At 41.1% G+C, this 15,658-nt stretch overlaps 1 protein-coding gene across 4 annotated transcripts in view; it reads left to right on the top strand.

Annotated features, from left to right (window-relative positions):
* Positions 1 to 15,658, top strand: part of AGPAT4 (1-acylglycerol-3-phosphate O-acyltransferase 4) — a 202,493-nt gene that overhangs the window by 140,641 nt on the left and 46,194 nt on the right. For all 4 annotated transcript variants that reach the window (XM_088456634.1, XM_088456708.1, XM_088456768.1 and 1 more), the window contains 2 exons: positions 3,504 to 3,665; positions 9,271 to 9,424. In XM_088456634.1, coding sequence (XP_088312760.1) covers positions 3,504 to 3,665; positions 9,271 to 9,424 — 316 coding nt within the window. The remainder of the gene's footprint in view (positions 1 to 3,503; positions 3,666 to 9,270; positions 9,425 to 15,658) is intronic.

Below are 15,658 nucleotides of genomic sequence, written 5' to 3'. Positions count from 1 at the left end.
CTGAGTGCTGTCCGTTATTACTTGGACACTATATATATATATATATATATATATATATATATATATATGGTATGCAGTCACATTGCCGGCGGACGGCATGCCGGGCTGCCATCTCGATGCTCCACATCGTCTAGACAGGTAAGTACCGGCAAAGTCCCCGGGGAAGGGGGGTTAGGTTTAGGCACCACTCGGGGGGAGGTTAGGGTTAGCCACCACTGGGGTTAGGCACCACTGGAGTTAGGCATCCCCTGGGGAAATTAAGGTAAAGGGGTAGGTTAGTATACTTACCCACCGCTGCCGGCTTATCATACCGATTCCATATAATTATATACAATATATACATACATATCCACACACATATATATATATATATATATATATATATATACAGTCAGGTCCATAAATATTGGGACTTTGACAGAATTTTCATATTTTGGCCTCTATTCACCACCACAATGGCTTTGAAATGAAACAAACAAGATGTGATTTAACTGCAGGCCTCTGAGTCCGATTGAGCATGCATTTCACTTGATGAAGACAAAACTGAAGGGAAAATGCCCCAAGAACAAGCAGGAACTGAAGACATTTGCAGTAGAGGCCTGGCAGAGCATCACCAGGGATGAAACCCAGCGTCTGGTGATGTCTATGCGTTCCAGACTTCAGGCTGTAATTGCCTGCAAAGGATTTGCAACAAAGTATTAAAAAGCAAAAGTTAGATTTAGGATTGTTTAGTTTGTCCCATTACTTTTGGCCCCTTAAAAAGTGGGAGGCACATATTGAAACTGTTGTAATTCCTACACCGTTCACCCGATTTGGATGTAATTACCCTCAAATTAAATCTGAAAGTCTGCAGTTAAAGCACATCTTGTTTGTTTAATTTCAAAGCCATTGTGGTGGTGAATAGAGGCCAAAATATGAAAATTCTGTCAATGTCCCAATATTTATGGACCTGACTGTATATACACACACACACATATTTATGTATTCACACACACGCACACACATATATATATATATATATATATATATATATATACATATGTATATGTATGTATATAGAGTCAATAAATATAATTAAATATACATTTATACATATAAGTATATATGAAATGTAATATATAGCATATATATTATATATATGATATATATATATATTTATGGTATACATGATATATGAGATCCATCTATATATATATTATATATGTAAATAATACATAGTAGAGTGAACTTACTTTATTTTACATGTATATAATGTTGGGGCCTACCTGGTGACGGCAGGCAGCCACCACCTCCCTCCACCCTCCTTGTGTTTGGCAGCTAGCCGTTGGGTACTGCCTGGCAGCCTGAGCCTGGCACTTTGTCGGCCCCAGGCTCAGGCTGCCAGCAATCACTACTGACGGCTCCGCCTCCAGCTCTTCCGCAGCCCTCCTCCAGCCTCCTCACAGACATCGATCACACCATGCAGTGTGGAGCAGGGCTGCGGAAAGGGCTGGAGGCGGAGCCATCAGTAGTGATTGACGGCCCCAGGCTCCGCAAAGGCTTATGGGAGGAGCTGCTGCGACGGTGCAGCTCCCCTATCGGCTTTTTTTTTTTACCTTTATTAATTGTGTGCACTGTGCAGCTGCAGGATAAGTGATTGTGGGGACGGGGCTGCGGAGGCCAGGGGGAGGCAGGACAGTCAGTCAGTGAAGAAAGGGCCAGCGGGAACTGGCCATGCGTCCCGGCAGCCCAATCCGCCCCTGGGAGCCAGTGATAATGGCATCACAGCTGGTTCTTCTGGCCAGACACATCGGGTTGCCGATTGATAAGTGTGTATGCACAAGGTCATTTGTGCATAACTGCCAAAACGTTAGTTCGGTCGGTGGTTCGGCCGATCTAAGTGTGCACCTCGCCTTAACTTTATATTGGTAAGCAAACAGTTCAGTTGTAAGCTAACCTACAAATTATGGCCCTCATTCAGAGCCGTTCGCTATTTGCGGTCGTTCGTTTAAAAACAAGGGGTGGCTATTCAAATGATCCGTACGCACATTGTAGTCTGTTCACACCTCTAAGTCTGAACGAGCGAGCAAAACATACGCTCGTTTATTTGTTAAAAACGCCCCCTGGCCGCTCGCATCCTACGTCATGTCCGCTATTTATTAGATTAATCGAGTACATCGACCAGCGTATGAACTGCTCGCTATTCTTGTGGTTGGTGTTTGCTACCACAAATTTGCGAGCAGTTCTGGCTCTAAAATAACCCAGTGACGTGGTCAATGACGCTGCTGTTTTAAATATACACACCCATAAAACGCCCGTTTTGACCTTTAAGCACGCCTGCGTTCGGATCTCCACTCCCCATTTTCAAGCACCATCCCCTGTTACCACCCACATACGCCTCATTCTGTCACTCAAAATAGCAGGCACTCGCTATATAGCGTACAAACGATTTTCGGCCGCACTGACTGGTTCGCGCATGCGTACTAAAAACCGTACGCATGCGCAGATGTGCAAACATCGCTCGGAACGAGCGTACTGCCGCTAACGAGCGGCTCTGAATGAGGGCCTATGTTCACAAGAACTGCCTGCTTTTACAGTGTAGCTGCATATTGTCACTGGGGATTAGATTATCTACAAACATCTATACACAGTACAGATGTGTCCTCATACATCTAGCCGACTTGCGCGTTAAACAGCCTTTCTAGTCGCGCAATGCCGTGGGGTGATTCAGTAGCGCTGAGTGTCTTTTTATGTGACTTTTTACCTTCAAATACGTCTTATCCACATACCAATGCGAACAGGACACACAAGCAGACACTGCTGTAACGTAGCATTTCGCATGCACGTATACCGGCAGTTGCACACAGTATAGGCATGCCGCATTTAATTTTAATCAGCAGAAGCTGCTTGTACGTCCTACTCGCATCGCTGTTTGAATAAGATGCACCTGAAAAGACGCTCTATGCTACTGAGACACACTGCTCTCACGTGTTGTGTAATGCGACTTGTAGTGCATGGAGGATAGATCTGTATCTCCCCATGTCATCGGTCAGATAGTTTCAATAACAAAATATTCCTCTGGATTTATCTTTATTTCAGTAGATGTTGTAATAGATTACTTTGTCAGTGTCCGAAGCTGTTATATAGCATTTTTGTCTTTTTGAGTGTCTAAAATACACATTTCCGTTTACTTCGTTTTAGTAAGTGACCAAGGGAAATGCTCTGTAGTCATATATTATAGTCAGGGCCGCAACTAGGGTGGTGCAGGGCAGGGCAGGGGGCGCTGTTTGGGCCTGTCAATTCTCTGTTTATTATCATTCTCACTTGTAGCTTCCTCTTCTTTTATCACCAGCATCTCCTGGCCTCCACTATCTCTTCCCTGGCATTTCCCCATGAGGCCATGGCCCTTTTTCGGAGGGGGCGTCTATGTTCTTTCTGGCACGGGGCACCAAAAAGTCTAGTTATGGCTCTATAGTAAATATAAATGTACATGACTTATTTGCTTTTCCTTTTCTGTTTGCTAGAGTTCAAAAGTGCTAGCAAAAAAGGAACTCTCCTATGTGCCTGTCATTGGCTGGATGTGGTACTTCTTGGAGATTGTGTTCTGTAAACGAAAATGGGAAGAAGATCGGAAAACAGTTATGCAAGGTCTACAAAATCTTAGAGACTACCCTGAACATTTTTGGGTAAGTTAAATAAGAATACAAGAGTATGTATTTAAGTTGTTCCTTAGATGAAAAAGCCAAAACCTCCATTAAACACTGTCTTTCACATGCTCCTGCACTGTACATGGCAAACAATCGATTTCTTGTAGACCGTAATTGAAAAATAACTTTTTACTTTGAAACTACTATTCATTTTATGCAGACGGAATAAATGATGGTGCCATCATAACTGACACAAGCAATATATAAAATATAGCAACATAGTTTTCAGCTTGAAAAAAATTGCCATTGTTTAATTCAAAAGATGTTAAGTTAAATTGCCACATTTGGCGAAAATAGACCTTATCACTTTGTAAAATGTAATAATAATGTTTTCAACTTTTACATAACATAGTGACCATCACCAAAACTACACATTACTTGACAAAAACTTTTAAAATGTTTAATCACAAAATTGTATTGATTGTGTATTGTCTTGTATGCATATCTGCTGAACCGACGTTGTTCACAGACATATAGGAGGTACACACCTTCATACATGCACGTTATATATCGGTTGTTCAATTGAACGTCCGATATATCGGCCAGTGTGTACCCAGCACTTGATAAAAATCTTGATGTGTTATTACAGACAATCCAGATAATTAACTGATCCCAACCAAACAAAAGTTACTCTATAATTTCACTGGTAATTGTTTGCACAATAATGTTTACCGATTAAAAAAGTTTTCTTTAAAATTTTAATTTTTGCCTGATCTTCTCTCAAACTAGATTTTTAAAACAGGCACATAAATTATTGACTCCCTGGTCTCTGAAGATACACATATATAGCAACCCTTTGCTATCCACCTATTCAGCCTATACTAAAAAAGCCATAGCTGGAAATATATTTATCTCAAAGTCGTTACTTAAAACTCTTGCTTGTAATGTAACAGAGTTTCACTTCAGTCATTCAGATTTCACAAACACTGGTGTTATTTATTGGAAGAGACGATTAGGTGATATGGAATCATTGATTTTCTGCTGTAATGCCTATAATGATACAGTCTAAATGTTAAATTAATATATGAGCAAGTCATTCTTTTTAGACTTCACAATATACAGTATATTAAAGAAAAAAATATATTGTGACTCCGACACCTTCAGAATAATCCTCACAATGTAACGTTGGTTTTACCAGTCTGCTTTATTTGTCAGCTTGCAGATAGCTTCCACATAAACAGTCTATTTCTTTATGATCCCTACCACTACTCTAAATGAGTCAAACTGACTATCAGATCGGCTAGCTGATATGGTATTGATCTCCATGTCCAAGGGAACCAGCTCCTTTGTAAAGTCTAAGCTTCACCCCAGCTGTATCCTAACTGGCTGGCATTAAATCCATATTTTCCTTTACCTAAGGCTAACAGTTCCCTGCTTACATAAAACTGATAATCGCAGGTGTTCTGTTTGGCTTGTCTGACTTCAACTCAATCCTGCAGTCTGCCAGCAGTAGTTAGAGTTGAATTCACTCCAAAAGCATGTGGTAAGTCATTCATTCTGCCACATACAACTCCCCCACCTTCACGCTACAAGGTGGCGCGGACTCATTGCTGAGCGCAAACTATTTTGACAGTGCATTTGTCTTTTATATAATAAACCTGCTCTGCATACCCCTAAATTGGTGTGCCCAGGAACAGAAGAAACTACACTACCACTCCAGTATACCATTCTTCACACTTAGAGGCCAATCTACTAAGTGGTGCTTGTCAAAGCTGCTCTGTCTTTCGGAGGTTTCGGCCACTGGATTTAAAGGGGGCGAAAATATTAAATACTATTATTAGTTTTTAATGTTATTGCCCCTTTAACCACTTGCCTGGCACTAACGCATGAGACTGCAGCCAGGAGTGCGTTACCTGACCACGTCACATCTCATGTGTTAGTCAGGCATCTCCAGATACCCCTTGTGCAATGGAGGAAATCTGTTTTGCACATGTGGAGAATGGATTTTCTCCTCCTCCTCAGGCCCCCTGGGAGTGATGCAGCGGTCTGTGACTGCCGACCTCACTCCCAATAAAGCGTCCCAGAATGCCATGCGAATGGCTCTCTGGGGCACATGCGCCTAAAAGTGCATAGTTCCCCTCCGAGCACCGGTAAGCTGGTCTCTGCCGTGTGCAGAGACCAGCTGCAACAGGGGGAACGGATGATCAGTTCCCTCTGCACCACCAAGAAGGTGAGGGCATCTATTGTCATTAGGGGGAAGGAGGAGGACGTGCGTGTATGTGTGTGTGTGTATGTATATATATATATATATATATATATATATATATACACACATATATATAACATATATATGTTACATAGTGACACATGGGGAGGGGGGTAAGCTAAATTGGAGACCCATTGTCCCCGGGGGAGAGGGTGGGTGCTCTGCCACAGGGACATAATACCACTAGGGGGGTCGAGGTTAATATTGCTGGGGATTTTTTGCACTGGGGGTGGGGGATTTTTTTGATGGGGGGTGGGAAATTAAATTTCAATAGAGGCCTATGGACACAGGGGTTGGGGGAGTGCGTAACACACCCTAAGTATAATTTTTGAAACTTAATCAAATTAAAAAAATGACTATTTCTGTGCAGTTTTGACAAAAATAATTAATCAGTTAAGTGGTTAAAGCCAGGGCTAAAAGCTCTGCAAATGTGAGAAGTGCCACTTAGTTCATTTTCCTCACAGTCTCTTTGACTAAAGAGACAGGGTGACCCATTGGCATTCTCTTGTTCTCTCATACCTCCAACCCTTAATGCTAATGGACTTTGCTCTTTTCCCTTGATGACAGAGCTTATAACTTAATGTATCTACAAGCTCTGTTACCTCATAGGGCCCTTGCCATTGAGCAAAAAGCTTGCCCTTTCCGTGGGATCTGACAGCAATACTTTTATAGTTGGCTTCTGCAAGGTCACTGCCAACATTCTCAAAAGGAACCTGCATGGTAGTTGTGGTTATCAAGGGTATCAGGTAGATCTAGGACAGGTTTTTCTGCATACCGGACAAGACCAGCTATATCTCTTGACTCCCACATGGGCTCCAGGCCAGTAGAATTTATGCAAGACCTGCTTAATTGTTTTATGCCCCCAAGATGTCTCTTAGATAAATGAGAATGTGCCATTGCTAGTACCAGTGGAACATGCATCTGTGCAATAGCTAGCTGTCCTATCCTTTCCTCTTGAAGGTTACTAACTCTGCCATCTTTACCAATAAAATAAACTGTATACCTAAAAGGCTGGACATGTTTCTCTACCCATTAAGGCTTGTCACAGCTCTATATGCAATTGTTAAGGTAGTGTCATAATTATTCTGGTCCAGTACAATATACTGTAAGGGGACATGTTTTAGCATCAAATTACAGTCATTTTCTCTGGCTAACAGTATTCATTGGTATGGTCTCTGACAGCAAGACAGAGCTGTATTTCTTTTTTGAAGGCCACTTCTCACCACTCCTTCATTAAAAGATTTTTCATGGTTTTCTATATATTGTTTCCAAGTAAACATCCTAGAAGCATAGCTCATTTCTACTAGTTTACTACCTCCTCACTTGCTCACAGAAGATTTTTTTAAAAAGAGCCTCAAGATGAGGGAAGTGGTAGCCTCAGCAACTACTAACTTGACTGTTTGTTTTTCAACCATAACTGGTAAGAGGGTTCTGTCATACACCTCATTGGTTCCATGTGTACGTGAGACCCAAACCTTAGAAAATTGTGCCGTGGCAAGGTGAGGTAGCACAGTGACCAGGGTGAGTCTACTAAGGTCAACACCACTTTTGTATCCAGCTCTACAGCCACCTATAACAATCAGGCTTCTCTGCTATGGTACTCACTGACTGGACCAGTACAGGACAACTGCAGTACATGGACCTAGCAAATGTCCTACATTTCCACATTCAAGACATACAGGTATGGTTATACTCATTGGCCATTAACCCTCTGGTGTTGATATGCCATAAACTTAAGTGGAAACACAAGTGGCTTAGACAACTGCTGCATAGCACCAAGCCTTTCCACAGTGATGATGAGTTTCTCAATTGATTTTTGGTCACTCTGCAGGACCCATCTCTGCAACCCTCAGTCCAGACCACGTGTGATCTGCTCTATCACTAGAATCTTTATGATTTGCATGGCCAAATTAGCTTTGAGATTGAACTATATATGTAGAACTTTAGACAAATCAGAGAGCTGCGACCTAACCAGTTTTTCTTCAAAGAGCTGGCTCTGACTTCATTAACTAAAATCTCCTACTTTCATGTGTTACCAGTCTAATGCCTGTATGTCATTCAAATCCACATAGGTTTTCTGAGCTTCACTGCACAAGTAAGGTGTGCTAGCATCTTAGCAAATCTCCACTGGCCAATTAGCACGTTTTGCAGTTCTTTCAGACAGGCTTCGTATTAATCCATCAGTTTCATTTTCTGCAGAGTATGTTGCATAGCTTTAACTTGCTGTTTCCTCATTAATAGGCTGAGTTGCGAATGCAACATCCTAGCTGTCTCCTCCTTGGCCATAACTATTTGCAGCACTTGTGCATGGTGTGCAGCAGTGACTTCCACTATGTCTTTTAGCATCTTATCCATTCATCCATCTTCTGCCCTTAGGAACCAGCACCTTTTTTCAGGCTACGCTCCACCCCAAATTGGCAGGCATTAAACCCTTGTTTGCCTTTCTGTTTCTTTATATTATGCTGATTATCCCAGGTGCCCTGGTTGGCTTGTCTGACCGCAGCTCTACACTGCAGCCTAATAACAGCAGTATGAGCTTAGTGCCTGATTCAGACCCGGTCGCTCTGACAGAGTGCTCGCTCTGAATCAGGCCCTTAATTCACTGTAAAGGTATGTAATAAGTCAATCATTCCGCCACAGTATGTACTTCCAAATCCATATACCATGAGAAATTAACCATAATTATAAATCCCTAAAAAAATATCCAGATTAGTCAGTTTAAAAGAGGAATTGTTCTACGTTAGAAGTAGAAAAAATTTTAATTCACTTTTTAACAATAAGTGTATGAGAAATAAATAGCAGAAGAAGCCATAAAAGAAGAAACATCTGTAAAGAAAGCAACTACATGTTCCAAAACAGAAAGTAATGGTAAGTAAATTCAAAAGTAATATTCCATTTATCACTCAGTCAACAGTACAAACATATTTAAAATTATTAGTATATTGACTGGTTCTTAAGATAATTCTTAAAGATTAATACAATCTGACTGTATACTCTGGACATTTAATATTGACTAGGAATTCCCTGAATGGTAACGAATTGCACAGCTTGTTTTGGACATTGGTTCATCAAAGACTATTTTGGGGTCCTTTTTGTATGGACATTTTACACAGTTCAGAGTGACAAGTATGTTTTCTATATATTCATGTTTTGCTTGTTTTTATCATTTATATTTTTATAGTGTTATTATATATTATTGTTTTATACCAACAAGCTGTTTCTTAGTCCATCATAATATATTAGTGCTGTTATATCTTTTTCACATAGTTTGGTTAAATATGGGAAATATTGGCCTTCAAAAATAATTGTTGATAACAAATGGTAGAGTTAAATAATTTGCTAAGCATATAAAAAGAAATCCTACCTTTTTATTTTCAGTTTCTAATTCATTGCGAGGGGACACGCTTCACAGAAAAGAAGCATGAAATCAGCATGCAAGTTGCAGAATCGAAAGGCCTTCCTAAGCTGAAGTATCATCTCTTGCCCAGAACAAAAGGATTTGCTGTCACTGTACAAAGTTTGAGAAATGTAGGTAAGGAAAGCAACTGCTCTTGTAGCTATACAGATAAAGTCACTGGAATTTCTCTCTCTCTCTCTTTTTCTAACTAACAAGACTTAGACCAGAAATATAAATAGACTGATTAAATAAAAATGTTAACCTTTTAAGTCCTAGTTATTTTATATATTTTGTTTTTGATACCTTGGTGTCTCTTTTGAAAATAGGTTGGCTGGGTTAAAAAAAAAATAATTAAAAATATTTCTGTTTTTACTTTACATATTGTGAATAAACCCATAAATTGTCATTAAAATTGATATGTCCAATTCCTAATATAGAGATACCAAGTTTGTATTTTATTTTTTTCACTTTTGCTTTCAGCCACCCAGTACCTGGCCACATCCTCTCCTCCATCATTCTCCTTCCCTGACACCCCGGCCATATTTTCTCCTCTATCATCCTCTCCTTCATCATCCTGCTTCCCTCACACCCCAGCCACATAAGCCCAGCCATATTCTCTCCTCCATCATCCTCTCCTTCATCAACCTGCTTCCATCACTCCCCGACCACATCCTCTTCTCCATCATTCTCTTTCCCTGACAACCCGGCCATATTCTCTCCTCCATCATCCTCTCCTTAATCTTCCTGCTTCCCTCACATCCTGGCCACGTTCTCTCCTCCATCACCCTCCTTCCCTCACACCCCGGCCACAACCTCTCCTCCGTTATTCTCCTCCCCTCACACTACAGCCCCCCTCCTCTCTTCATCACCCTCCTTCCCTCACATTATGACCACATCCTTTCCTACATCACTCTCCTTTGCTTACAGTGGCAGCTCAGTCAGTGTCAGTATCCACAAGCAGGACTGCAGTGATGCAGCCGCTTACACCCCTGCAGTCCTGCCCAATGCAGCCTGCACAGCCAGTTCGTGTAATAGGGTAATTGGATTTTGACAAAGTGTGTTAGTACTGTACATGTGTGTGTACATGTGACAGGCAATATTGGTTGTAATCTCCAATGAGGCAGGGTCTGCCGTGAATGACTGAAATATTTTCTATATAGTGCTGTGTGAGCGATATAAATAACTGTTAATATATAATGAGTTCTTCATTACATTACCCTACCTTGTCATCATTTCATTTAACGATACTGCCTTTGAACCTCTATACACCCCTGCCTATACCTTCTGATATCCTGCCTATAAACCTCTAAGGATGACGCTATTGTGCGTACGCAGTTATACAGTAAATAAAGACTCCAGACCTAGAACCTGTGGTTCCAAAGCACAAAGTATTATTCAAGTAACGGTACAGTCAGTTACACGCTATTTATAAGTACAATTTAGCGCAAAGGGATTATAAAGACCCAAGTACAGTTATACATATGAAGCGCTCTGGACCAGATGTAAGCATCAGCAAGAAACCCCTCGTCAATCAGCATTCAGCACGAAGACTAGGAACCCAGGGTCAGAGCACACATATTTATACCTCCCCAGAAATAGACAACACAATAGAGAAGTTTGTTGCTAATACCATTGGTCCTAAAGGAGAGGGCATATGTTGCAAGGCATCTAACAGGTTGGTTCAAATAGACACAGTCCAGCCTCTAACAACTGGTGGTCTCTGGTTTCCTGCCTCATGCAAATCCTAACAGTTGGTCGTATAATGTACATTTTGTTGCTTGAAGTCTCTGCGGTCCATAAGTTGAGAATGCCTGTTGCAATCTCTACTTCGATGTTACCGGAATACTGTTGAGAGAGTACGCATCAGTACAATACCACATTTATCACATATAAAACCTTAGTTACAAAATAATCTTTATTTCATAGCAATTATAGTAAATGTGCATACTTGAATCTTATACCTTAAAGCTTATGGAACCTTGTATGTGAATATGTAATGTGTGAGTATGTGGGGTTTGATGTAAAGATGCTATTTAACTTGGGGCAGATGCGTGTGCATGAAACTAATATTCGGCGTTTTCATACAGGATCTTATGTATTCACTAATAGCGACTAGTTAACTGCGCAATTGTGCGTATTAATGTGTGTATGATAAATGGTATAAGATGCAATCGCATGATGCAAATAGTAATATCGCCACATGTACTAAAGTGTGAGTTTATCTAAAATGGCGCTTGGGCGGCCATTCGCAAAATGGCGTCTTGTGATTTCATTTCCAAGATGGCGTCTTGCAGCCAGCCGCAAGATGGCGTCGCTGTGATTCAATTTTAAACTGATCTTGTCTCAGCCAATAATCCAGCTTCGACAGTCCACCCTTTCATAGCGAACAACATGCTATCACAATCTGATTTTAAAATATAATCTTTAGGCTTACATTTATATACTATTTAGTGTTATTATGGGATGGCACAAGGTGGTTCTTAATCCATCAATAATGTGTCTCTGAGTGGGGACATAAAACTACTATTATATGCACACCGCGGATCTTGGAAGATCATGTGAAAGGTGTGGGGATACACCAGTCCTATAAAGGCAGTCTTGAAGGGGAAATTTGAGACTTTACATTATCTGAGGTGTTTTAAAATAACATTTCAATAATACATTCTATGCATGTCTAAATATAATACATTAAATGATGGTATTTCCTAGTTCAGGGTTGTAATGCAGTTCTGTATTTACCTCAGTATTCATACTGACCACCATCATAATTTCGTTCTTTCGTTTTACTCTATTTTTACATTTTCCACACTTCAACATAATAGGAACACACTGGACACATATGCCAATTATTATGATGACAATCAGTATAAGGATTAAGAATTTGCCTATGCTGGTTATTACTTCCTGGACCCTTTCCCCTAGACCTGAGAACCATTTCACTGGGTTCAGCCATGACACCCATCCTTCTATCTTCTCCTCTACTTCAGCCACTGAAGCATTATGGTTCTTACGAAATTCCCATTTTAGCTGCAGAATTTCATCCATCTTCCGGTCTATCACTTCCTTAAGGTCGCTGGTATCATTGGTGACATAGGTGCAACATTTTACTCCAAATTGGGTGGCCAAATTTACGCAGTACCCTCCAGTAACAGCAGTTAAATAATTTAACACTAGCCTGTGTTGCACCAGTTCTTTCTTGTACGCTTGCAATTCTCTCCCTGTATACCTGAATGTGTCATCGTACATCTCGGTGATATTATCTATCAATTTAGCAAGTTCCTGAATATATCTAAAGTTTAATGTACCCCGAGCGATCCTGGTGGCATCCAATGTGACTAAAACTTGAAAGCCAGTTGTCTCACTAATTAACTGAGTGGCTTTGTGCACGTCACCAGGTATCATATTTCGTTTGCCTCTGTGTTCATATTGTGTGTGAAGATATGGTGACGGTGTGTTTTTATGTATACCAAGCATTTCAACATGTGTGAGGATCATAACTTCTGGGACTACTCTTCCCAGGTAACACAAACCTTCGGAACTCGGGGAAAGCCACTTATACGCTTTTCTTCCACATATAAAATATACATTATCAGGGAGAACATAAAGAATGGTATGCATCATTATCATTAAGCACATTTCCCTTGCAAACAATCCTATTTCAGGGACTTCCATCTGGTACATGCAAGTCTCTGGCTGTATTATTTTAGCACAATAACCATCTGGCACCTTACCAATAATTTCTTTGGTGGAACTCAATGCATACCGGTACCTAAAATGTCTCCCACTAGATTTAATCGAGCGTAACAGATCATGGTTTATGAACTCATTATCAGCTCTTTGTGAGAAGGTCATCGTCTGATTATTCCCTGTCACTTCCCAACTCCCGGGTTTATTGGGGTTGGTTATGTTTAAACACAAAAGTGATCTATCTACTTGGAATTGATAGAGTTTGAAATGAGGTGGTTTGGATGAGAGGAATTTTCCATCCAATGTCTTTCCTTTCTGTAATTCTAAAATTTCCGTGATATTCAGTGGAAATGGCACCAACCCTACATTATGCTGTCCCTGTGGCACATGTGAACACACCCAGCAATCAGTTTGATTTAACACTTTGCCTACCATGCTGTGATAATCCTCTAAAGGATACCCACGCCAGTATGGGTTATATTTAGGCTGGCACCGTTGGATACAGTTCTCATCAACTAGGGACCCACAAAAGCTCACTAATACAGGAATCTTCAGATGATAAACCTCCACACCGTCCCCGAGTATCCGGAATAATAGCTCTCTTAACAATAACAGTACTAAGATTGGTCAGACACTCCCCTGATTGGCATTGCACTCCTTCTGACTCCACTCCATCAGCACTGCCATCAACTCCCCTCTCCACAATCGGTCCCCCTTCACAGAAACCGGACATTCCCGTACCGACGAGGATGGTGAACACTCTAAAAGAGAATATGAAAATGAACACAGCAGGCCCGTCCATTGCCACAACAAGACCTGCAAATTTCTTTTAGTTCAGGTATCTCACTACGACCTTTTCAATCCTCCCGGAACAAGCTCACGAGCGACAGGTCCACGCTATCAGCCTTGTCTCCGACTCGTTTCTCCACCAGTTGGTTGACCTTTTTGCAGTGAGTGGAATGGACCCAGGTATATCTCTCAGCCACCTTCAAAGATGTAGTACTTGTCAGCAGCACCTGGTACGGACCTTCCCACCGATCAGTCAAACAACCTGAATGCAAGCAATTTCTGATCATAACATATTCTAGTGGTTCAACATCATGACAGTTAGTTTCAGGCATATCATTGGACAACAATTACAGTTTCTGCTGCTGTTGTTTTAACTGCTTACTCATTGATATAAGATACTTTACAGTTACCTCGTTGTTACCCTTCAAGTCTTCCTGTGGACTTATAATCAAATGAGGTTGTCTACCGAACAGTATTTCAAATGGCGACAGATTTAGAGGGAGTCTAGGAGTGGTCCTTATACTATGTAGGACCAAAGGTAACACTTCTGACTATCCTAGTCCAGTCTCTGCCATGATTTTACTCAACTTATTTTTAATAGTCCCATTCATCCTCTCTACCTTGGCACTGGCTTGCAGTCGGTAGGGGGTGTGAAGTCGACTATTAATACCCATCAGCTTACACATATTTTGAAAAACATCACCTGTGAAATGAGTACCCCTGTCACTCTCAATGATTTTAGGGATACCGTATCTGCATACAAATTCCTGAACTATTTTCTTGGCAGTAAACGCAGCAGTATTAGTGGCCACTGGGTTGGCCTCAACCCAATTAGAAATTTCATCAGTGCACACTAATACATACTTAAGATTCCTGCAGGGTGGTAATTGGATGAAATCAATTTTTATCACCTGGAAAGGTCCATCAGTCGGTGGAATGTGGGACGGTTCGGTAGGGATCATTTTCCCTATGTTCTTCCTCAAGCAGGTCAGACAGGACATTGCTATCTTTTCTGCATGTGAAGAAAAACCTGGTGCACACCAGTATGCTCTCACCAACTTGCACATACCTTGCTTTCCCAGATGAGTCAGACCGTGTGCTGCAATAAATCGTCCACATATTGAATTAGAACAGATCCATTGGCAGGTTGAAAACATGATAAACAGTCGTGCAATGCCTGGGAAAAGATACTGGGGCTGTCTATGAAACCTTGGGGCAACCGTGTCCATGTATATTGCACACCTCTGTATGTAAATGCGAATAGATACTGACAGTCAGGGTGGAGAGGCACAGAGAAGAAAGCAGAACAGATTTCCATGACAGTGAAATGGGTTGCATTTGGTGGGATCTGCATCAGGATGACAGCTGGATTTGGCACTACAGGGAATTGGCTCTCTACGACCTTATTAACACCTCTAAGGTCTTGTACCAGCCTATAACCCCTCCCACCACTCTTTTTCACCAGAAAGATGGGCTACACTAGCTGTACAGACTAAAATTCCCTGTTGCAATAATCTTTCAATTATTGGAAAAACCACTAATTCTACCTCCTGTTTTAGTGGAGCTTGGGGAATTTTTGGAGCTTGCCTACCGCTTTTCAAATTTACCATTACGGGGCTTACGTTTGCCATTAATCCAGTGTCCTGTCCATCCTTAGTCCAAAGGGAATCTGGAATTTGGGACAACATTTGATCTATCTGGGATGGATTTTCATTTAAACTGGTATAGTGTCCAACATATCCCACACCTCGTGCGCAACTCTCTCAGGGATATCTAAAAATACACCATCAGGGGTGCAATATATAACACATCCCATCTTACATAACAAGTCTCTGCCCAGCAGGTTAGTAGGAGCCGCAACAGCCAAAAAAAAGAAAAGAATGCCTGGTATGC

The sequence above is a fragment of the Taudactylus pleione genome, unplaced genomic scaffold (assembly GCF_031769625.1).
Source record: "Taudactylus pleione unplaced genomic scaffold, aTauple2 ptg000006l, whole genome shotgun sequence".
In the NCBI taxonomy this organism is placed as follows: domain Eukaryota; kingdom Metazoa; phylum Chordata; class Amphibia; order Anura; family Myobatrachidae; genus Taudactylus; species Taudactylus pleione.
Note: the sequence above shows the minus strand (reverse complement) of the source record. Positions and strands in the feature narration are given on the sequence as shown.